This window comes from Montipora capricornis, chromosome 8 (assembly GCF_036669925.1).
Source record: "Montipora capricornis isolate CH-2021 chromosome 8, ASM3666992v2, whole genome shotgun sequence".
Taxonomy (NCBI): Eukaryota; Metazoa; Cnidaria; class Anthozoa; order Scleractinia; family Acroporidae; genus Montipora; species Montipora capricornis.
The window spans coordinates 51087820-51114201 of NC_090890.1; the positions used below are offsets into that span (position 1 = coordinate 51087820).

General features: G+C 38.0%; 1 protein-coding gene across 5 annotated transcripts in view; it reads right to left on the reverse strand.

Annotated features, from left to right (window-relative positions):
• Positions 1–611: 611 nt before the first annotated feature.
• LOC138060688 (phosphatidylinositol-glycan biosynthesis class X protein-like) overlaps positions 612–26382 on the reverse strand; it is a 28446-nt gene continuing 2675 nt past the window's right edge. Inside the window, exons 2-7 of one of the 5 annotated variants that reach the window (XM_068906535.1) lie at positions 25959–26112; positions 18072–18160; positions 17050–17180; positions 14480–14589; positions 3397–3460; positions 2507–2643 (exon numbers count right to left, since the gene is read on the reverse strand). In XM_068906535.1, the coding sequence (XP_068762636.1) occupies positions 3437–3460; positions 14480–14589; positions 17050–17180; positions 18072–18160; positions 25959–26112 (508 nt within the window). In that variant the 3' untranslated portion in view covers positions 2507–2643; positions 3397–3436. Of the gene's footprint in view, positions 2644–3396; positions 3472–9976; positions 10183–14479; positions 14590–17049; positions 17181–18071; positions 18161–20299; positions 22846–25958; positions 26113–26382 lie in introns of those variants that run through there. The other 4 variants (XM_068906532.1, XM_068906531.1, XM_068906533.1 and 1 more) reach the window with 4 other exon arrangements.

The window sequence follows — 26382 nt, forward strand, 5'->3', positions numbered from 1 at the left end:
AGCAAGTTGAAAAAAAGAAAAATGAGGCAAGGAAAGCCAAAAGAGAGGGAAGGAGAGAAAGCGAAAAGTGAAAGTCGAAAGTGTTGTGCTACTTTTAAAGCCAAAAACTATGTCGAAATTTTGCTTTCTGCGCATGCCGAACTTTGCAAGCACCTGAGTGAAAAGGCCGCGCAGTGTACAACCTGGAAAAAATGGGTTTGTACGGAGGTTTAGCTCTTAAACAGCACCACATTGACCAAAAAGACCCCTCAACTAGCTTCAAAACGTGTTTTTCGGCCAAATCTTTAGTAGCCAAAGGGTTAATACGTATTTTACGAATGCGCATGCGTTCTGTACTAACTCTGCTTACCACATGAACAAGAGCAAGGAATAAAATTCAGAACTATAGACTATCCTTAGTTTTTATTACACTTACAGAAGGAGCTACCGTAGTCAAGGGGTTAATCACAGATGGCTCAGGGACCGATTAATCTCTCCCTCTTTGGATCGAAAGTAGCACGGGGGACCCCAAACCGAGTTTTTGCAATTTTTTTTTTCATAATACGTATTGTACGAATGCGCACGCGTTCTGTACTAGTGTGCTTACAACATGAATAAGAGCAGGGAAAAAATTCAGAACTATGGACTTTCTTTATTTTTTATTACACTAATAGAGGAGCTACCGGTAGTCAAGGGGTTTTAATCACGTATGGCTCAGGGACCGATTAATCTCTCCCTCTTTGGATCGAAAGTAGCACGGGGAACCCCAAACCGAGTTTTTGCCTTTCCTTCTTTTCTTAATACGTATTTTATGAATGCGCATGCGTTAAGCATTGCTACGCATGCTGGAAATTTTGTGTAGTCGGGATGTTTTACAGACGAGAAGGAAACAAACTAACAGCTGGAAGCTAGGGAGCTGTATGACAAGGACTACATCGACGCTAACATATTTAAACCTTGCTTGGAAGCATTTGAGAGATCGCAAGTATTTAGTGGTATAAATTCCTTCTGTCTCGTTGAAAATGTTCTCGAGTAAATGGCGCTTCAACACGAAAACGCACTATAAAAGGCGTCGTGCCTTAAGCACGTGCAAATAATTTACCATTCAACCGAGCTCTGTGATAATTTGTGCCCTAAAAAAAGCCCCTTACGGCAATGTGTCCGTAATATGTGATAAAATGTTATCTGTCGTTCTTTTTTTTTTTATCCCCAGTCCCTTTTTCTCGCGCTGGAAATATCTTTTTGGGTTTCCGTCTCTGTGTTGCTGTTTGTTGATGGATAATTAATCAGTCTTGCTTGAATGAATTCCAACAAAAGCGGAGCGTGGAGCAGCCCGTTTTATAGCGCGTCTTCGTGTTCAAATATAGAGAATAAGATTGAGAGTTATATTCTCACATTGTTGTTAAACCCCTAAATTTGGCAATTTAACGTGGTTGTTTTATAGTGGATGGCAAAGAAATGTACCAAAATCTTAAGCCGCACGGAAGTTTATGCAAAGACAACGTCGACGCTAACCCCACAAGACGGTGGGCTCAATGGCAAAAACAATGCACGCTTTGTATCTGCGCTTTTTCTTATTGAAAATTTTTGACTTTGTTTTCAACATAGCTTCGGGAAGGACTTGACCACGGGACGATTTTGCTTCTGTCACCCTGGAAAGTTGCTACCCTCTTTTAAAAGCGGAGTGTCCAGGTACAAGCACTAGTGCTACATCCAATGCTAACTTAGATTTGAAGTCCCCATTGGAAAACGAGGGAATACATCCAATTCGAAAGCGCGTCCCAAACTACCTTTCATACAAAAATAATCTAAAGGTGAGGAATGCATTTTAGTAACTTTCTTTCCCGTTCTCTGGAAACACCAACTTGTATTACCACCTTCAAGGTTTTGACGACAACGTGAGCACACAACAGCCAATCTTTCACTCTCTCAAATTACTTAAAGGCGATTCTATTAATCCACTGGGAGCAGTCATCGCAAAACGGATAGAATAACTGCAAAATAGTCTGCGCAAATGTTTATTTTCAAGTGATATTGTCGCTGTCGCTAAAAGTTTCCGTTGCCGGACGCAAGCACATCGTGAACAGAATGTCGATGCATGAGGACTGCAGATGCCAGATCTCTAATTCCTTCGCGCCACCGCTAAACAACGCGCTTGTATGTTGTTCTCCGGATGATACAGTTGCTTCCCAGATTCGTTCTCTGAATTGTATTTGAGTAAATGACAAACACAGTTGTGAACTTTAAACAAATTGTGAGAGTGCAAATATCTTTGTCTTTTTGATGTGCTGAATTAAACGGCCTTGTAAGAGAGCCTTGTGAAGATGAAGTTACGACAGTCGGTTCTTCCTTGCCACGGCAACAAGGCCACTTCTGGTATTACAGGGTGAGAGATCACGTCTCTTTTCTTTTCCAGTGGGTCTCGTGCAAGTTCGTAGAGCATTCTGGAAACACTCACTTTCTTGGGAAGGTATCATGAGATGACGACGAAGACGATGAGAACTGCCGCAATCGGCGGCATTGCCACTAACGATCCAGAGTACTTGTGAACGAATTCCATACTACCACAGCACAACCAGCCATAGTTGACAACACAGTAAAAGCTACAACAGGCCAAACGTGGTCAATTTGTCCAACAGGCACATAGAAAACAAGAGGTGTGGACTGCAAAGAAAAATGACGAAACCATCATATTAATAATAATTCCTTGCGATAAGGTCTAATTTAACGGGAGGATGTAAAGGGGAAACATTACACAATGCTTATAAATTGGATTAGAACATCGCAGTAACCACTATAAACTCTTCGACACCAAAAGAAATACAACAGTGGCAAAGATTCGTACAGGGGAATAAGGATGTCCAAGATTAAACTGGATTTCATTTAGGTGAATTGGCCAGACGCTTTTAGGTTTACGCTGCGCAAAACACCTGCACGAAGGTAGAATCATCATATTTGTGCTTAACAATACTCGTGTTTAACCCAAGATAACCCCAAGGTACCATGACAAGCGGCTCCTTTAATTAACCCATTGACTCCCAGGGGTTCCCCATTGACGAGTAAAACCGTCTGGCGTTAGACAGAGTAAAATACTAAGTCTGCTTTAGGCAGGTTTGGACGTCAAACGGTTAATGGGGACATTCTCTTGCAACTTGTCTCGCAATCTTGTTGCGACTAAAGTTCTCACACCACGAAACAAAGTAGGCCATTTCCGACAGGGCTCGAAATTAACAAAAAAATCCAGTCGTATTTTGCGATAAGATACGAAAATTAAGGACGTTCGCGCCAAAATCTTCCTACGGTGAGATTTTCTTCATTTCTCGCCTAGAGTTAGGTCATAAAGTACTTACTCCAAAAATAAAAAAAAAATTGGGGGTCACCGACTTTGTTTCGGAGAAAATGGCAGTGGAAAAATACCTTAATTTCGATAAATCTGTCACAATAACGAAAGGTAGCCTCATCTGCTCATCCATCGAAAATCCTAAAAATAAACTGTTAGAGTGAAGGTTTCCGTGCATAAGTTTTTAGGGGTGGGATTTTAAGATAATTTCATGCCGCTAGGGATGACGTAAACAGTAGAGTTCATCCCGGACGAGCGTTTTCGTAACCTCTATCGGTTGCAACCACTACCGGAATTCGATGGCACGAGGAAAGAAAATTAAAAAAAAAGACAACTTCTTACGGTGAGATTTTTTTCATTTTATCATATTTTGTAGATAGTAAGTAGAGTAAGTGATTCATGATTAAAAAAATAGGGGTCACCGATGATCCAAGGGAGTAAAATCGATGTGATTTTACGAAGCTCTTGGAAAACTTCGTTTGTCACGTTTTTGCGTGACCTGTCGGGGAAGGACTGGAACCCAGGAGAGGATCGATCGTTGAAGGGATGAAAGGTTTTTACCCCAAAACAAAGCTTTCTCGAGCACAGCAACGAAGTTTTAACCAGTCGTCATCTTCATTTGGTTAGTGTTTTGTATAATATTTCTCCATTGCCGTTATGCTCGTCTTCTGGAGTGTGGTTTTTGTGAAATTTAATCGCTGGTTTTTTCCACGCAGGTCCGCACTATTCAAGCCGACGAGGACGAAAATACTGCTCTATTTTCACGAAAGTAAAGGAAAAGAACTTCAAAAACATACATTCGTTTTGAACTTAAGTTCGTAGGGTAATAAAAACATTAAAAAAAGAAACAGCCCCATTAAATTTACGCAACGGTTCGTCCTCGAGTTTTCCAAACTTTCAGCCACTACTCGATCAGCAGCTACCCTTACCAGAGCTTTTCCATCCTCCCGCTCACTTCTCTTCAACGTTTCATGATGATTCGGAAATAAATGTGCCATCCTTTTGCCGGCCTGGAATTTTTTCCCCGGCGTTTTTGTCGCCATGTTATTTTAACTAATGCTTGAACAATATTTATGAAAGTCAAGTAGACTAGTGCACGACTGATAAAAACAACGCGAACATCAGTCATGCAGTAGTCTACTTGACTTTCCTAAATATTTTTAATCAATTTTGACTGATCACGATCTTCTCTTATCCAACGCTGTGCAAGACTTATCGTCCACGGTTTCTGCAAAGGTTTTCAAACCTCAACTTTACTAATGCTCGAAGTAATGCGTGACATATTACAGTCGCGTTACCTGCGCAGTTACGTTGCGCACAAACAATTAGCGCGAACGTCCTTAAGTCGCAATTTCGCAAATTTTAGTCGCAAAATCGCCGCGCTGCATTGTGTTGTCAGCGGTTTAGCAAAGAAATATGAGCCCGCAATACTTGTGGGTATGTACTTTAAGTAGGGTTATTAAAGTGTATCATAAAGCGCATAAATTATATAAAAGAGGTATATCAGCATATATAGGTAGCTATAGCAAAGTACATACATGTATATCCATCTATGCCCATATATCTCTCTGTATACCCATGTATTTCCATGTATATCCATGTATTCCCATGTATGTCCATGTATACACATGTATACCCATGTTTGTCCATCTGTATCCATGTACAGCCATGTATACCCATGTATACCCACATACAGGCATGTATATCCATGTATGCCCATGTATGTCCATGTATACCCATGTATATCCATGTATAACCATGTATGTCCATGTATACCCATGTATATCCATGTATAACCATGTATTTCCATGTATACCCATATATATTCATGTATACCCATGTATATCCATGTATACCCATGTATGCCCATGTATACCCATGTATATCCATGTATAACCATGTATGTCCATGTATACCCATGTATATCCATGTATAACCATGTATGTCCATGTATACCCATATATATTCATGTATACCCATGTATATCCATGTATGTCCATGTATACCCATATATATTCATGTATACCCATGTATATCCAGGTATAACCATGTATGTTCATGTATACCCATATATATTCATGTTTACCCATGTATATCCATGCATACCCATATATATTCATGAATACCCATGTAAATCCATGTATACCCATATATATTCATGTATACCCATGTATATCCATGTATGCCCATGTATGTCCATGTATACCCATGTATATCCATGTATAACCATGTATGTCCATGTATACCCATGTATAACCATGTATTTCCATGTATACCCATATATATTCATGTATACCCATGTATGCCCATGTATACCCATGTATATCCATGTATAACCATGTATGTCCATGTATACCCATATATATTCATGTATACCCATGTATATCCATGTATACCCATGTATGTCCATGTATACCCATGTGTATCCATGTATAACCATGTATGTCCATGTATACCCATGTATATCCATTTATGTCCATGTATACCCATATATATCCATGTATAACCATGTATTTCCATGTATAACCATGTATTTCCATGTATACCCATATATATTCATGTATACCCATGTATAGCCATGTATACCCATGTATATCCATGTATACCCATCTACATCCATGTATAACCGTGTATAGCCATGTATATTTATGTATATCCATGTATGCCCATGTATGTTCATGTATACCCATATATATCCATGTATAACCATGTATAGCCATGTATATCCATGTATACCCATGTATCTCTATGTGTACCCATGTAAATCTATGTATAACCTTGTATATCCATGTATAACCATGTATAGCCATGTATATCCATGTATATCCATGTACAGCAATGTATTTCCATGTATATCCATGTTCAGCCATGTATATCCATGTATATCCATGTACAGCCCTGTATATCCATGTATACCCATATATCTCTATGTATACCATGTATATCCATGTATAACCGTGTATATCCATGTATACCCATGTATACTCATGTATACCCGTATATTCATGTATTATCATGTATATCCATGTACAGCCATGTATCTTCATGTATATCCATGTACACCCGTGTATATCCATGTATATCTATGTAAACCCATGTATTATCGTGTATATCCATGTTCAGCCATGTATATCCATGTATACCCGTGCATATCTACATACAGGCATGTATATCCATGTACAACCATGCATATCCATTCATACCCTTGTCATACATGTATATCCATGTACAGCCATGTATATCCATGTATTTCGATGTAAAGGCATGTATCTCCATGTATACCTATGCATATCAATGCACAGCCATGTATATCCTATATGCCTATGTGTATCCTTGTATACGAATGTATACTCATGTATGCCCATCTACAGCCATGTATGTCCATGTGTATCCATGTACAGCCATGTATATCCATATACACCCGTGTATATCCATGAACATCCATCTACAGACATGTATGTCCATGTATACCTATGTATACCCATGTATTATAATGGATATCCAAGTACAGCCATGTATATCCATGTATACCCATGTTCAGCCATGTATATCCATGTATATCCATGTACAGCCATGTATATCCATGTATATCCATGTACACCCGTGTATATCCATGAATATCCATATACAGCCACGTATGTCCATGTACACCTATGTATACCCACATATTATCGTGTATATCCATGTACAGCCATGTATATCCATGTATACCCATGCATTTCTATGTATACTTATGTATAACCATGTATGCCCATGTACAGCCATGTATATCTAAGTATATCCATGTACAGCCATGTATTTCCATGTATACGAATGTATATCCATGTATGCCCATGTACAGCCATGTATATCCATGTATATCCATGTACACCCGTGTATATCCATGAATATCCATATACAGCCATGTATGTCCATGTATACCTATGGATACCCATATATTATCGTGTATATCCATGTACAGCCATGTATATCCATGTATTCCCGTGTATATCCACATACAGGCATGTATATCCATGTACAACCATGTATATCCATATATGCCCATGGATATCCATGTATACCCGTGTATATTCATGTATTATCATGTATATCCATGTACAGCCATGTATATTCATGTATTTCCATGTAAAGGCATGTATATCCATGTACAGCCATGTATATCCATGTATACCCATGTCTATCCATGTACATCCATGTATAACCATGTACAGCTCTGTATATCCATGTACAGGCATTTTTATCCGTGTACATCCATGTATATCCATGTACAGCAATGTACACCCATATATGCCTATGTATATCCATGTATACTGATGTATACCCATGTATATTCTTTTCTGTCCATGTACAGCCACGTATATCCTTGTACAGCCATGTATATCTATGCATGCTTATGTATACCATGTATATTCATGTAAAGCCTTAAGCCATTTATACCCATGGATACCCATTTATATTCATACACACCCATGCGCGCTCATCCCTACGCAATTGCTAAAATTGCGTTCATAACTGCGAGGATCATAGTTTCACTTGATTTCACATCCGCAGTTCACCATATTTCATATATCATTTCATAGTCAACAACTGTTTGCATAAGAATGATGTGGTAGCCTTTGAGATCCACGAAGTCGTCATGGTCGGTCGGTGGGGGTCAATTACAAGAATATGAGTACCGTCCATCGTATCAGCACACATTGGAAATCCCCATCTGTCTTTGTAAATGCGCATGACTTCTTTAAAATATTCTCCTTTGGGTAACGTGATAAACCGCGATTTCAGTTTGTTGACAATTGCAGCACACACTTTAACACAAGTGCAAACAAAAGGTGGAGATACACCAAACAAATTTGCAATCGTGCGCTATTCTGCTGATGATGCTAAGTACGACAGCAGAATTAGCAATCGCAGCTTTATAGACACGGCTCGATCAACGCATTCTCGTATCTTATTTTTGTTTGTTTCCAGATTTATTCCTTGTGCTTTGCTGCATTGAGAGAAGATTCTACTCTTGCTCATTCTCGAGCTTTTGCTGGTATATTTTGTTGTTTTTCAGACGGCGTGATAAATACATCTTATTCGATGGTTTAACATATAATACGCGCGGATATTTTGAGAGTTGCGAAGCATTTTGCGATTAGTGAGCAAAATGTCCGCGAGTATTAGCCCATCCTCCTTTTTTTTTTTCGTTTAGCGTCAAATGCGTTTCCCAGGCAGTCTCGGAATCGGAGTCCCGCTACCCCAGCATCATAGCTGTGGAGCCCGGAAAACAAACAAAACGTGAACCCAAAATGAATATGGCTGAAAAGTTGGTGGATGTTGTTGCAAACTTAAGACAGCGTGGGAAAAAGGATCAACCCCTGAAACTCCTATGCAACATTAAAATGGTTTTAAAACACCGTTACCCTTTTTTTTTTTGAAAATTCCAAAAATTGGGGTCGGTCGGACAATGCTCAACGGAGAGAATGGCCTTATATGTTAGACAATCGAATAAGAGATTTATTATCCCACTACAAAAAAGGTGTTATTTTACGGGCGTAGTTCCTTCGGTAATGGCCATATTTTTTGTTGAATGAATGATGTCAATAAAACTTTAAGTAGTGGCAAAACTTAGAAATCCGTCTCTGCGTGTGTGGGTGGAGGTGAACATAATAAATTTCTTCTTGGAATATTTTTTTGGGCTCGCGATCTGGCTTCAACTCTTGAATCTTGAATCTTGTTGAGGAGGAGGGGGGTGGGGGTAAGCAAGGGCTTAAATGCCCACGATCTGATGGTCAAAGCTGATGCCCAGTGTCGATAACCGTTTTGGTTTAAAAGCAATTATACTAAGCACCCGAAAACTTAGGTTTTTGTTATGGGGAATAAGTAAGGAACCCACACTGTCGCTTTCCTCGATTCTTTTACAATTTCTCCGATGGCGTACATCATAATTTCATGTCTCTGACTGACTAAACTACAACCCATTGTTCTCTTATCTTATAGACATACATTGATCAAACGTAAACTGATTGGCTATTGGCTATAAAGATCTTCGGGACAAAAGATAAACAAACTTAATAATTGAAGCAGACAGATAGATACGCTCGATTTCCGGGCAGATATATCATTATCATTACATAAACATTACCTTAATCAATACCAATTATCCTGTTTCCGACATTATAAATGCTTTCGACATGCTTACCATATATTGGCATGGTAAAGTTTGAAGCTCCCTATAAAGTTTACAGGAGAAAATACAGTCATTCCCAAACTTTTATTTACTTGTTAACTTTGTGCTTGTGTTTATTGCTTATTTTGGAAAAATACTCACGCGTCACATTTCGCCGAAGAAATATTTATGTACATTAAAAATAAAAGGGGTCGTAATATTGAGCCTTGTGGTACGCCACACAAAATATCTAGGAGCTTAGAAGATGTTCCATTCACACTAAACTGTTGCTTGCGATTTGACAAATACGAATGGAAAATGGCAACTGCTGAGTGATCAAAGCCAAAGTATTCTAATTTCTTTATCAAGATCTCATGGTTAAGTATATCAGATATAGATAGATAGATAGATAGATAGATAGATAGATAGATAGATAGATAGATAGGATAGGAAAACGTTAGTTAAACACGGTAATTTCACCAAATTTACATTCGTATTTTACATAGAAAATCTGTTCTACCTAAAAGCCGTGTATAATATACAAAGATACCTAAGTTTAAAAATCAATGATCTTAACATACTTTTTACAAAAATTGCTTAATTTAATCAGTTTTTGCCGATGCAAACGTGAAAGATTTTATTTGCTTTCTTAAACCATTTATAGAAGGCAATTGATTTAGCTGGTCTAGCAGCGCATTCCAAATGGTCGCCCCTGTAGAAAGGAAATTATGGTTATATGCAGGGTAATACACGTGTATACATAGATGTACTTGGGTGTACATGCATATATATGATATATATGATAATAAGAGGCTATACATAGATATATATGGTTATAAATAGATATACAAGGACAGCATGAAAATACATGGTTTTAAATGGAAATATATGGACATATATGATACTACACAGCTATACATGGATAAACATGGTTGTACATGGTTATACATGAATACATATCCATGTAATACATGGCTATACATGGATACACACTGTTGCACACGGCTATACACGGCTGTACATGGATATACATGGGTAAACATGGATATGCATGGGTATACATGGATATACATGGGTATGCATGGATAAACATGGGTATACATGGAGATACATGGCTGTACATGAGTATACATGGATATACATGGCAAAACATGGATATACAAGGGTATACATGGACATACATGGGTATGCATGGATATACATGAGTATACGTGAAAATACGTGCCTGTACACGGATATACATGGATATACAAGGCTCTACATCGATATACATGGAAATACATGGTTATACATGGATATACATGGGTGTACATGGAAATACGTGGCTGAACAAGGATATAGATGGGTATACAAGGATATACATGGGTATACATGGATATACATGATACTACATGGGTATACATGTATATACATGGGTATACATGGATATACATGAGCATACATTGCGGTACATGGATATACATGGAAATACATGACTCTACAAGGGTATACACATATACACATGTGTATACATGGATATACATGGGTATAAATGAATATACATGGGTACACATGGGTATACATCGACATACATGGGTATACATTGATATAGATGGGTATACATAGAACTGCATCGCTTTACATGGATATACATGGCTCTACAGGGATATACATGGCTATACATGGAAAAACATGGCAATAGATGGCTGTACATGGATATACATGGTTATACTTGGGTATACATGGATATACATGGATATACATGGGTATACATGAGTATACATGGGTATACATGGATATACACGGTTATACATGGACATACATGGGTATACATAGAGATATATGGGTATACATGGATATACATGGCTGTACATGGATATACATGGATATACATGGCTAAACATGGATAAAAATGGAAATACATTGCTGTACATGGATATACATGGCTATACATGGATATACAATTGTATACATGGACAGACATGGGTATACATGGACATACATGGGTATACATGGACATACATAGTTATACATGGACATACATGGGTATACATGGATATACATGGGTATACATAGATATACCACGTTATACATGGCTTTACATGGGTATACAAAGAGATACATGGGTATACATGAATATACATGGCTATACATGGATATACATGGATATACATGGATATGCATGGTTATACATGGATATACATGGGTATACATGGGTATACATGGATATACAAGGTTATACATGGATTTACATGGGTATACATAGAGATACATGGGTATACAAGGATATACATGGCTGTACATGGATATACATGGATATACATGGCTGAACATATGTATACATGGAAATACATGGCTGTACATGGATATACATGGATATACATGGATATACATAGCTATACATGGTTATACATGGATATACATGGGTATACATGGACATACATGGGTATACATGGTTATACATGGACATACATGGGTATACATGGTTATACAAGGTTATACATAGATTTACATGGGTACACATAGAGATACATGGGTATACATGGATATACATGGATATACATAGCTATACATGCATGGTTATACATGGATATATATGGGTATACATGAACATACATGGTCATACATGGATATACATGGATATACATGGCTATACATGTTTATATATGGATGTAGATGGGTATACATGGACATACATGGGTATACATGGACATACACGGTTATACATGGATACACATGGGTATACATGGACATACATGGTTATACATGGATATACATGGGTATACATGGACATACACGGGCATACACGGATATACATGCATATACATGGCTATACATGGTTATACATGGATGTAGATGGGTATACATGGACATACATGGGTATACATGGACATACATGGTTATACATGGATACACATGGGTATACATGGACGTACATGGGTATACATGGATATACATGGGTATACATGAATATATATGGGTATACATGGACATACATGGTTATACATGGATATACATGGGTATACATGGGCATACATGGGTATACATGAATATATATGGGTATACATGGAAATACATGGTTATACATGGATATACATGGGTATGCATGGACATACATGGTTACACATGGATATACATGGGTATACATGGGCTTACATGGGTATACATGGGTATACATGAATATATATGGGTATACATGGATTTACATAGGTATACATGAATATATATGGGTATGCATGGATATACATGGGTATACATGAATATATATGGGTATACATGGACATACATGGATATACATGGGTATACATGAATATATATGGGTATACATAGACATACATGGGTATACAAGGGTATACATGGGTATACATGGAAATACATGGTTATACATGGATATACATGGACATACATGGTTATGCATGGATATACATGGGTATACATGGACATACATGGGCATACATGGATATACATGGGTATACATGAATATATATGGGTAAACATGGACATACATGGATATACATGGGTATACAGGAATATATATGGGTATACATGGATATACATGAATATATATGGGTATACATGAACATACTTGGGCATACATGGATATACATGGGTATACATGAATATATATGGGTATACATGGACATACATGGATATACATGGGTATACATGAATATATATGGGTATACATGGTTATACATGGGTATACATGAATGTATATGGGTATACATGGATATACATGAGTATACATGAATATATATGGGTATACATGAACATACATGGGCATACATGGATATACATGGGTATACATGAATATATATGGGTATACATGAACATACATGGGCATACATGGATATACATGGGTATACATGAATATATATGGGTATACATGAACATACATGGGCATACATGGATATACATGGGTATACATGAATATATATGGGTATACATGGATATACATAGGTATACATGGACATACATGGGTATACATGGATATACATGGGTATACATGAATATATATGGGTATACATGGAAATTCACTGGTATATACCTTTATATATAACAATTTAAGGCTTTAATACATCCATGATATAATTATATACTATTATGATACACTTTAATAACACTACTTAAAGTACCAACCTACTTGTGTGTAAAGAAACCGCTGAAAATGGCGAATGATCGAAGAAATGGAGCTGTGCACGTAACATCGCAACTAAATTACTCTACAATTACGCTATCTTCAGAGAAAAGTCACAGCGAGAAACAAAATAACTTTGTCATTTCTTTATTTATTTTAGCAAAAGTTGCAGCAAAGTGGCAACTGCCAACCCTTTTGTTTCGAAACAGCGAAGGTGACAACAAGTCGCAAATTTGCGACCTCTCCAGATATTTTAGTCGCAAAGGGAAAAATTTAGTCGCAAATGCGACTGTATTGGTCGCAATTTCGAGCCCTGTCCGAGTTCACATCTACCTCCTCTTCAAAGCGAGTCTAAGTGCGAAGTTTTTCTTATGAAAATTAGTTTTCATTAATATGTAAAGTAGAACTAATTACCATCACAAGAACTTCGCACTTTGACTCGCTTCAAAGAGGAGGCTGACATGAAATCGGAAATGGCCTTTTGCTTTACAGGTGTTACACTGCGCAACGTTTGTGGCATCACATAAGATTAAAGGAACATTTTCATTGACTGGTGCCCCAAACTGATGCGACAGTTGCGGGACAGATGCTACACTTTGCAATGATTAAAGAATTCGTTGCGCGAAGCAGTGCAAAAAATAGAACACAATTCTACTTTCCGCAACGGTTTCTACAACTTCTATCTTACATTGGGTAATGTTTCGTTCAGCCCGTCTCGCCATGGCTTTGTGAGACAAGCTTTATGAAAAATTGCACAGTGTAACGGCGCCTTTAAAACAGCTAATTGAAAAACAACTCCCATGCCTAGAAATGTACACATGCCATACACACGATTTTTTATTTTTTGGGACACACAAATTGGGGGCTATCATAATTTATTCTTGAAAAATACCTCGATTGCGGACTTGAGGATGAGCCAGTCACATGAATCAGAACTAGTTTTGTCATAACAAGGAGCCTTGATTGTTTCAGTTCCACAATTTGTTGAAAGATCATCAATTACTGTCAAGGAGAACAAAGAACTCTTTCAGTAGAATAACAATAACAATAATAATAATAATAATAATAATAATACTAATAATAATAATACTAATAATAATAGTACCACTACTAGTGTACTAATCTTAATGATGATGATGACGATGATAAATATTATACAGGGTAACGGCAATCACTTCAGATATACAACTGCTATGAATGTGGGCCATGTAAAAATAAGATTGTTTAACACAGGTTACCTACATGTGTAATAGCCCTTTTTGCAGATACAGCGGCCATTTTGATTTCTATTGTTTCAAAAGACCTTATGGGATGCTCAGGGGGCAAATTAATATGTATTTACCCCCTGGGCATCCCATAATAGCTATTTGAAACAATAGAAATCAAAATGGCCGCTGTATCTGCAAAAAGGTCTATTATCAGCTGAATATTTGCAGAACTTATTTACTGTATGACCTTGTTTGAGCAGAAATTGTTGGTAATGACGGGATCTTCGTATCAGTCTTTCAACCACAACAATTTACCTTCTTCAAAATCCAAGCACTTGGGCCAAGTGCAACCTTGCAGGCGATAGGGTCAAAGTATGGGATGATCTGCCCTGTCAGATATTCTTGTGTTCAGATCTCAGATCATTGCCATTAAGAAAATTATTTATTAATAAGTAGCAACGAAGGGTAAAGCACGTAAAATTCAGGGTTGAACCCTTCGCAATATCCGCACAGTGGTCTAACAACTAGTTTACCTAAATAGAAGAAATGCTGCTGAGGGGACGGGAGATCATGCGTGGAATTAAAGGGAGATTTTAATAGGTCTTTAGCAGGGACGGTACAAAACTGGACCTCCTTCTGGACCCCACTCGAGAGAAGAAAAAACAATATTAATGGTTTTCACAGTGAAGCCAACAAATTCTCAAATCAAAATCGCAAGGTTTTTTGAATTTTTATCTGAAGGAGGTTGATGATGACCTAGAAATAAATCTTTTTTTCACGTTTCCAGTTCCTTGACGTTTTTCGTTGCGAAAATACAGCATTTTGAATTTCTGGATTATTACCTTGCATGACACCATGATACAAAACTATTTGGTTCAAAAAACAAAAGTCAACCCCTCTGAATCTCAGCAGTTTGAGCCTTTCAAGTACATTAGGAGATGTTTTTTATACATGTGTATTTTATCTCATCAGCGAAAAGTAAGCGCCTTTAACGCAAAGTGAACAACAGATGTTTTCGTTGATTACCGGCCGTCATACTGTATTGTTGGACCACATGGCGTCTCCATGTAAATACTCTATAAAGTTGCGTGGAACGCTTTGAGAAGTTGTAGTGACTGCAATGTAAGGTGGCTGGAAACTGGGCAACATACTGTAGTTTGAAGATACGAGAAGCGAAAATACAAAACAGAGCAGGCTCTAATCTTATTTGTAACAAGATCATACCACGCATCTTTACTATTTATGCATAACCATAATTCCTTGCGCCTTTGTTTTTACCGTGACCAGAACCCTTGCATTTCGCAGAAAATGTGTTCTTCTCACTATTTGAGATCTACCTCGTTCGTTCGCTTCAGGCTCACTCACTCACTGTGGCAGCAATAATATACACCCCTGTAGAGCTATCAAGCTAACTGGTCATTTCATGTTTGGCATAAGCCCACAGAGGACGTGGATATAAAGAAAATATTACATGAAGGTCACATAATTGAACTACAGAAAGAAGGAAGTCAAGATTTAGATCATGGCAAGTTACATGTATGAACCCCTAGTACTTACTGGTAACCAAATGGCTTAAAGCATGTAATAATAATAATAATAATAATAATAATAATAATAATAATAATAATAATAATGCTTTATTTATATAGCGCTATTTCCCTTTAGCCCAATAGTGCTTTACAATAATTACAATCCAAAAGAGGAAAATTTACAAGTAGCAATAGGATGGATTTTTACAATTTTCAGGTAAAAACTATAATTATTAAAACTATTTTAAGATATTCAAACTATATTCCCAGGTAAAAGACTATATTACATGCTAATCTAAGTTATAACATTTTTAAAAAACTTGGTAACGAGCTACTCTGATAATGTCGGGGAGAGAGTTCCATAAACTACATGTACACGTACATGTAGCTCAATTTGTAGATCAGCATTGCACCCATTTTGCAGAGGTCATGGTTTCAATTCCAAGCAACCCTAAATTTCTCAGGCTTTCTTTTCCTTATTTTCTTACTGATTAACCCATTGATCCCTGGGAGTGAGAGTTTATTTTATTGGTCAACTGGGGGTGTCCTGCTCTGAGGAGCCTGAGGAGTGAATGAGTTAACCAACATTTCCACCTGGAACGATCTCAAATCTGAACATGCCTCTTTCAGAAATCAACCATGTGTCTATTGCATAGTTTCTTCATCATCTTCTTACGTAAACACTTACTTTCTGAAAGATTGTTATGTTTTAAAAGATTTCATACCGTATCCATTGCATCTTCCAAGGACTGTTGGAGGTGACAGGGACACGGACATAAATTTTTTGTTGACTGCAGCCTGGTGATACCTTAGGTGAACTGGTAAGCTGACATTTGCAGTAATTATGGTCCCCATTCTGATAAATGAAAAGAACGACAGTAATATTATTCACAAAATTAAATGTGTTTTAATTGGAATGGGAGCTTTTCAGCAAGGATCTAAACAGTGTGATGACTAACAATAACATCAATAACATAATATTCTTTAGATGGGAAATTATACTTGCATTTAAGAAGGGATGATGACCCTAGGATAAGTTTAAACCCATTGACTCCCAGGGGTTCCCCATTGATGAGCAAAATAGTCAGGCATTAAACAGAGTAAAATACTAAGTCTGGCTGGTTCAGGCCGCTTTGGGAGTCAAAGGGTTAATCAATTAATTAATTAATTAAGACTGACCTAGAAAGAGGATGAAAAGGGAACCCGGGAACCACTCATGCTACGAGAATGAGGTAACAAGGCACGCAAAAAGCAGACCTCTCCCAAAGCATTTGCCTTAATTAAACCATTCACTCCCAAACTGGCCTAAACCGGCCATACGTAGTATTTTACTCTGTCTAACACCGGACGATTTTACTCGTCAAAGGGGAACCCCCAGGAGTCAATGGGTTAAGCTTGGTACTCCTGACTTTATTAAATTTAGTTAAATACTCATTTGACTAAGTTAACCATCACGAGCATAGCGGTCATCGTTTTTTAGCAGTCATCTTTTAGTGTTCACGTTTCAGCGGTCATCGCTTATAGCAGTCAAGCTGTCAGCCAGGTTTTCATCAGTTTTATCTCAGGTGTTTGGAGCGGTTTTCATTGTTAGTTTTTGAGCTTTCCCTCACCCCAACCTACCCTCTATTTTTCCTTCCACTGAGTGAGTCCATCAGGCATCCACCACCCATTTTGGGGAGGCAACTAGATAATTACTGAATAACATTTAAATTTTTACTTAAAAAACTTGACTTTTACCACAACTCACCTAACCACCATCTTAGGAAGAACGAAGATGCGGTTAGAAGAAGCATGATGTGCCAAGGACTCAACATTTACAGCATCTCTGCTAAAAACCTAGTATACAATTAACACATTATATACCAGGCAAATAAATGTGACAAACAAATAATAATAATTATCATTAGAGTACAAATGGGAAAACCTCTTTACCTTCTCAAAGGAAATCAGAGGAGCCACTGTGCTTGTTGATGAGTGGTTAGTGCACAAAGTGCCAATGAGTATACAAGTGGCATGTTTCACAAGGTCCCTGGTCTGCCGGCTGGGATTATCATATCTGTTACTCTCATTACAAGGGAGGCGCGGTGGCCTCATGGTTAGAGTGCTCTACTCTGGATCGAGAGGTGTGGGCTCGGGTCCTGGCTGGGGACATTGCGTTGCGTTCTTGGGCAAGCCACTTTACTCTCACGGTGCCTCTTTCCACCCAGGTGTATAAATGGGTAATGGCAAAAATGCTGGGGGTAACCCTGCGATGGACTAGCATCCCATCCAGGAGGGAGTAGAAATACTCCTAGTCGCTTCATGCTACAGAAACCGGAGATAAGCCCTGGCCTGATGGGCCTTCTAGGCTCGTTACAGAGACTTTACCTTACCTTTACCTTACGGCTATGTGCATGCTGTTGGTGAGCAAATTTCAAGTACTGATTTCAATTACATTTCATGAGAAGACTGTTTGATCCCAAGTGGATCTTTCGCTCTAAATAAAAAAATGCTCTTTATTGTGGAAGTTTGAGATATTCAGCCAAATAGAAGATGTTTTTGACGTGTCACATGTAACACAGAACGCAAATGTCACAAAATGAATTGCATTTTCTCTATTTTGACCTAAATTCATGGGCTGAAAAATACGAAACTTCAAAAGTTCATAAAATAAGTTTTATTTTGCAGCAATTTGCATTAAGTTAAGGGTTGCCTTTTCAGAAAACGAAACGTTTTATAAGATGAGAACGAAATGTCCAATTAGTGTCATGACCGTCACTTCGAAAATTTACAATCATCATCTACAATGGCTTTAAGTGATCCTACCGTCAAACGAAGTCACGCTTGCATGGGTGGTTCATAAAGTAAACAAGCTATATGGACTGTTGCTTTGATCAATTCGCATCTTTTTCTGGCTATGTGGTGTTTTTTCTTAGATGAGAACAGCAATGTCCAATAATTCCGTCCACAGTACACCAGTTTCTTTTGAATACCGTGTACAGTAGTATATGGTGTCCGTGGATCGCGAGAAAAAAGGATAATCTTGAATATCTTACCTGAATCAAAACGCCACAAACTGAAATTTTCCATGAAGATAGCCTTTTCGTTTCTTGCGATAATATTAAATTGGAAAGTTCCAAACTGAAATATTTCTCTTGTAATTTGAAAAAAGGTGAACATAATCGCAAGCCCTTCGTCCGCGAATTTGGTCCTTGGTCCGCGAATCATGTAAGCAGCCCCCCCCAAAAAAAAAACTGTGAATCCCGATAATTTCAATCTGTACGAACATGAAAATTTATTTATTCTTTATTATCCTTGATATAATTATCTCAGCTACAGTCGTATTGGATGTCGTTGTGAGTATAGAATCTGCTTTTACTTTCAGTTGATCGTCTCCCATTACAAGCTCCGGTATTCCAGACATACAAAAGAAGGTAACCCGTTCGTAAACATGTACAAACAATATTTTGAAAATATTCAGTTAAAGCAAAGACCTTTTCCATTTATCGAAGGTTTGCTTCATCTGCTTTGCGAGATTTAAGTTCTCTGTGGTTATAAATACTATAAGTCGCGGACCAAGGACCCCTATGCAAAAATTGTTGATATTTTTCAAGAGTCGATAAAAAAAAAAAATTAAAACTCTGCACAATCACGAATAGCAGAAAAGCCAAAATTTCGTCATGTGAAAGAAGAATAATCAAGAAATCATTGGACAGATCAAATTTTGTTTTTGGTGTACGTTAGTTAACAAGAAAAAATAACATCATGTTCGGAAAAGTCGCAGACCAAGGACACCATACTATATTGTGCCCTTTTGAAGACAAATGGTGTATCGTGTGCTATTATCGATCGTGCATCGTGTCTTCAGGCTGCATCGTATATCATGCATCGCCTACCATGCAGCAAACGTGGCTCAGTGTGCGGAGGGAGAACCATGTTTGGTTATTTTAATAGGAGGGAGCTCATGGGCTCCTGAGAAAACATGATTTTGTTCAAAAAAAAAAAAAACAAGGAGCTCATGGGCTCCTGAGAAAACATGATTTTGTTCATAAAGACAATCGGAATGCATAAAACAGCTTAAATTTGTGTACTTTTTCGGATACGACATTATTAACTTTAACTGCTATGTTCGAATTCTCTGACCACAGGAAAACGACCCTCTTTTATTAATAGAAGAATACAGATGAACAATACGCCGAATATGCCGAATTTAAAGCAAATGATTCAATAAAAGTTTGAAGACAATGTTAACTGAGTGATGTGTCATGTTTTTTTCGTCGTCCCGTGCTGTTTTAAGCGCTATTTTGCTAGATCAATATTTGACCTCGGCGGTTAGAACTAACCAAGGAGCCTCCTTGGGTAGTTCAAACGGCCCCCCATTAAAGAGGGTGGTCTGCCTGTGCTCTGACAATGTGTCCTCACGTGTCCACATGCAAAGTACTTTATGCATATATCGGCAACTTGCGCACCTTTCTTTCTACTATAATATTACACACACGTGTTCTTGTTAGCTGTTATAAACATCCAGCTCTTTCAGTCTCAATGAATTTCAATTTGATCATATGATATCCTCAGGATAAAGGCCAACAGTTTCACTTCAAAGCTACAGTCGCACAATAAAGCAAAACTAATCAAACATGGTGGCCCGGCATAGTGGTCTTAAACCCTAACCCTAATTAACCCGCCAAAATATTCCCTCTAAAAGAAGCCCGAGAAATATGACCCTTTATGACCTCGGTGCTTTCTGGCTATGTGACATCACCGAATCATGTATCGATCGTGTAAACCCAGGAAGTCGTGTATCGGGTTGTGTAGGATTCCCCATGCAGTGGTTAGCCTGTTCCATAAGTTACATACAAAGTTACTATTCAGCCCAATAAGTGGGAATATTCATTAAAATTACAAATCTTTTAAAAATTGCAAGGAACTACATGTATCTGTAAAACTATTCGGTTTCTTTCTGCGGTTCTTTTCAACAGGTACAGGCCTGTGCTAATAAAAAATTCAGTCAGGTCTTCGACATTGAAAGTCTAACCAACAAATACTTCAGTCCGTTTTCGTGACTTGTGTGCTCGTCGATCACAATTTCGTCGTTTACTTTGAGTCGACTTGTGATAAATCTTACTGAATTTTATTATTCAAACAAAATCTATGGAACACGGAATCTCGACATTTACTATGCTATCATCATGCATCGTGTATCAGGCAATGTATTGAACCTTGACGAGGCATTTATGTCTGTTTTTTAAACAAAAATCAATGTTAAATACTCGCTTATAAAATGTAAATGGTAACCTAGAATTCAGACGCTGATACCGCCAACCTCTTTCACCATTTCAGTAGTAAACAACTTGTTGAATACCTTTTGGTGTTGTTGCTACTACTTCGAGCTAAACTGTACAAGTTTCTATCAAGACATTAAAAACTGATGTCTGCGTTTTGTTATTACGTATACGGAATATTTAATTTACTTTGTTATCATTGGTTTTGTTTTAAAGATCGGAGATGTTGTGCTGACAGTTACTCTGTTACTCAATAATTATATTCCGCCCCTGCCAAGCACGTTTTTAAATATTGCCACAACGCTGAGTATCCCAAAAATAATTATAATTATCCTTAACCTAAAACCCATCCAGGGAGCCTAATTGAGCCTTTTGCGTGCGAAGTCTCGTAATAGTTACGAATGGTAAAAAAACAGGAAGTCTTTTACGGAGAAACTGGCATCACCCATACAGTGGTGTCGTGCATCACTGTTGCATTGTGAACTCGTGCATCACTGTTGCATTGTACTTTATTGACTTTCAGTAGTCAGCGATAAGTCCCCAGCATTGGTGAATGTTTACAGTCAGGGGAGATGACGAAAATGTGTTAGAGTGACAAGTGGTGAATTGGGTGAACTTTCTACACCATCAGTTTTGTTAAGGGCGTGTCTGTGAAGAATGGTAACATGGATGGATGCTTGTGTCTGCGAGTAGTAGCACGACTGCACCTCGTTCTGGTAGTAACAAGAATAGTTTTCAGAATAATCATGAATGCAGCAGACATGATTTTGGGGTAAGTTATCAAATAGGCGTTCGAGCTGCTAGTGCTGCCAGCTTGCACGGAATTGATGCGACGGAAAGCTGTTCAGAGGTTCCTTCAAGTGTTCTTTTCTCCTGGCCATCTGCTTGTTGGATGTTAACGTACTCAAATTGCTCCCATTTCACTTTAGGTGCATTAGGGATGGTGTCAATTTCTTCCTCTAGCAGCTGAAGACTGTTAATTCCGCAGGACTCGCAGGTTCTGCTAATGCAAGCCTTATCGTGATACTTTTTATCTCCTTTCGAACAAAGAGTTGTCTCAATTACCGGTAAATCTGTAAGATGCTCATATACAGGCACAGTCTCAGATCTTTGTTTGGGTATCGCCTGTCTGGTTTTTGATCTCTCTTGATTTCCGTTGTCTCTGGTCCTTCCTTTTGCCTTCAACTGCATCTTTTTGCCTCTGCCGTTGTCGAGCTTTGTAGAGTCGCCAGTCTGATTTTCCAGTTGACTGCGTTGACCCTATAATAATAAATGTATTGCCTATTTTTGCTTACCTTCAATTCATTTATTGAGTTAAATTTGACTACAAATTCACTGTCAATAATTTGACACAACATAAAGCCACACTATGTGAAGAGGGTCTTCACCTCAGCAACATTAGAGTAACACCTCCTATCTACGGGGTTAAGGATGATAAGATTAAAATTAGATTGAACTCTGTGCTTTGGGTTTTCACAAGTGAATTGATTTTTTTTTCAACACAACTGTATTTTTTTATTTTGTAGGTATTTTATGACCTTTTATTATATGGCTTTTGTTTGTAGCCGATATAACGCGCGCTCTGATTGGCTAATTGTGACTGAATTGTAGGGCATTATTCTCCCGTAATGCCCACGGGCTGATTACGGGTTTGCAAAAACAAAGCAAAAGGTAATTAAAAAGCCATATAATAAACTACTTACTAACTGAGCTAGCCGAGGGCCGTACTGGGGAATATTGGCCCTCGGTCGTTTTTGCACGGACCTCGCTGCGCTTGGTCCGTACTGCCATGATCTGGAGCCAATATTCCCCAGTACGGCCCTCGCGCTCGGTTAGTAAGAAGTTATTATTGGTTTTCACGAAGTCAAAATGGAAAAGCCAAGTTGACCATCACTTATCCACTTACACAATGACAGCGAGTGATTTACATGTTAAATGGGACTTCTAAGGGGTTTAAGTAAAAATTGCCGCTACCAGACAAGAAACCCAGTAAACATAACAAACAAAACAAAACCAGACAAGAAACCCACTAAAAACCCGCTTGTTTACACAAAAAAAATCACCCACGGGTAGTATCCATCCGGGTATACTCCTTGGACGGGTACTGTGGGCAGTATGGGCTGATTGTGTCTCTCCGGGCGCGGGCACTATCGTGTCACATGAGCAATTTAAACCAATCAGAATCGAAGATAATTTATTGATGAACTATAACGTCAAATAGTAAACAGTGGGTGAACCAACCAGAATAGAGAATTTACAATAGAACAGGGATAGGTTTTTAGCAATCAGGGATCAAAACTGCGTTCGTTATAATCATTGTGATTAACGCTTGATGTTATTGCGGCTCATTAAAATTTTGCATTAAATCTACTAGCACTCTATGCTGAATGTTTTCAATTCCTATAAGGAAGATCTGGATAACCTTGTTAAACTTATACTAATCGCTGAAATAACAGCATCACGCTTAGCTTTAGTTAAGGCTATTCTCGTTGTTAGCTTTACAATACATTAAGCTAGGTACACGGGTGTCAGACTGCACAGTCATTATAATGTAGGATAACAAACGATTAGACTACGAACTCGAGTGATTAGTTGTCGTTGTGTAATAGTCATTGCCAAACACGGTTTCCTAGGAAGCTACCCTAAGGTAGGGTCGTAATAGATGCTAATACCATGATAGCGAAAAAGCTTGTTAGCTTATTATTTGAAACAAAATACGTCTTGAGAAAATTTTATGCCAACTCACCCATTCCATCAGTTACATCAGAAGGTGTCTTCTCTTTTCTTTTGTTTTTTTTACGTTGGAGAACAGCTTCGGTGTGCGTTTCATAGTACCTCTGTGAAGCCTGACGGCCCTTTAACCTTTGATTCTCCCTCCATTCTTTCATTTTCTTAGCGCTTGTTTTAGCCATCCTGATTACTACAACCAGATTAACAATTTGACCTTTTTCATGCAAGTCGTTTACGAAGTGTATAGGGAAGGACCCAATTCATAATTGTGTCAGTGGGAATAATGCTTGTGCATTAACATCAATTCCGGTCAGGAATTCCACCTGTCATGCGATTAAGTAATACTCAAGAAAGAAACGATAGTTTTCAATTTACCAAACATGTTTCGACATTCTCATGTCATCTTCAGTTGCAAATGAGCTTTTAACTGTTGTACATTTGAATTTATATGAAGGTGTACGTTACAAAACAACACGTCAAAACTTAATTGCTCAGAGTTGTTGAAGTGATGCCTGTTAGAGAGGTAATTACCTTTTGCATATACAAAAATTTGGTTTTATCAACGGAGTTGATAATGTAAATTGGCCACCGTACAGTGTACTGTACGGTGGCCAATTTACATTATCAACTCCGTTGATAAAACCAAATTTTTGTATACTACTTCCCCACCGACGCAGCACCACAGTTTCTTTAGAAACTACCCCTTCATTCATTTTGCATATACATGTACTTCAAACCACCGAGTTTTTCATCCCACACTTTCAGTCTCACCTTCGCCGTTTATTAAGAGCTTGGTTCTGAAGGTTCAGAAACCAGCAAAAGAGGCAGTAAGTAATCAGATATTTGCATGCGTTCAGCCTAGCCTGAGGGGAAAATCATTACATTTCAATGAACCTAAACTACAAATTGTAACTCTAAGTGCACTGCGAATAAGGCTGCCAGCCACAAGTCTACTTGTACCCAACATGTTGTTTCTATTCAGGACGATTTTTCTGCAATAAATATTGTAGCTCACTTAAAGACAAGAAATTATCTTTCATAAACGATTGTCACGAAACAAAGGCAGGACATATTTAAGGAAAATGTCCCACATAATTTTCCCAATAGGTCCTCAAATGTGAACACTATATACCGTAAAAGCTAATTTATAAATCTGCATGCTGGATTTACACTCATGTCAGAAAAATACGATAAACAATACTGATTTGTACGACAACTATCCTTCAATTTACACACGATCCACGAGGCATTATACACGATACCTCTTTCTCAACGCATGAAGCACACCATCTGCAAAACACGACGCAAATGCTTCTTTAGTGACGCATGATGTACGATCCACTTTGCATGATATATGCAAAAGATGCACGATGTACGAAAGTGTGAACACAATGTTACGCTTTTGTTTACCAACAACGTGCACATAGCCTTACCTCTCATTACAAATTTTGTAAAATAAATATTTATTCCTTTCTTTGGTACTGCAAAGCCATGGCCACCAAAGGTGGAATCATCATTGAAGCACTTACTAGCTATAGTCTGAGCTATTGCATTTAAAACAAGGAACAAAGGGTTATGATGAGGAAATATGACTGGCAAGGCATTCGGCAATATTGTACAGTAAATTTACTGGTGATTCTCACCTGGGGACCACCAAACTCCTCTCCACTCCTGATCTGATCTGGGTCAACATAGATTCCATTTGGAAGATGTTCAAGCAAAAGAAGATGGCAACTCTTGTGTTCAGAATTGGAGGCAATGTTGTTTATGTCCCATTCAACATAGGTGAGGAGATCTCTAAGACAAAAATTAAGAAAACTAATAAAATTTACACTTGCTGCAGTTAAGTTGGTTTAACATCAGATGAAAACCACTGCTGGAACAACACTTACAGTGCTCGACCTTAGCAGTAGTCCACTAGTCCTGGACTAGTGCAAAATGCTTCTGGACTAGTAGAAACTTAGAACCACTAGTCACAGGACCAGTAACTACTTTGTAATATTATTAGTTTTTGCAATGTCTAAAAAAATAAATTAAGTGAAAACAAAATACACTTCTTGTAAATGT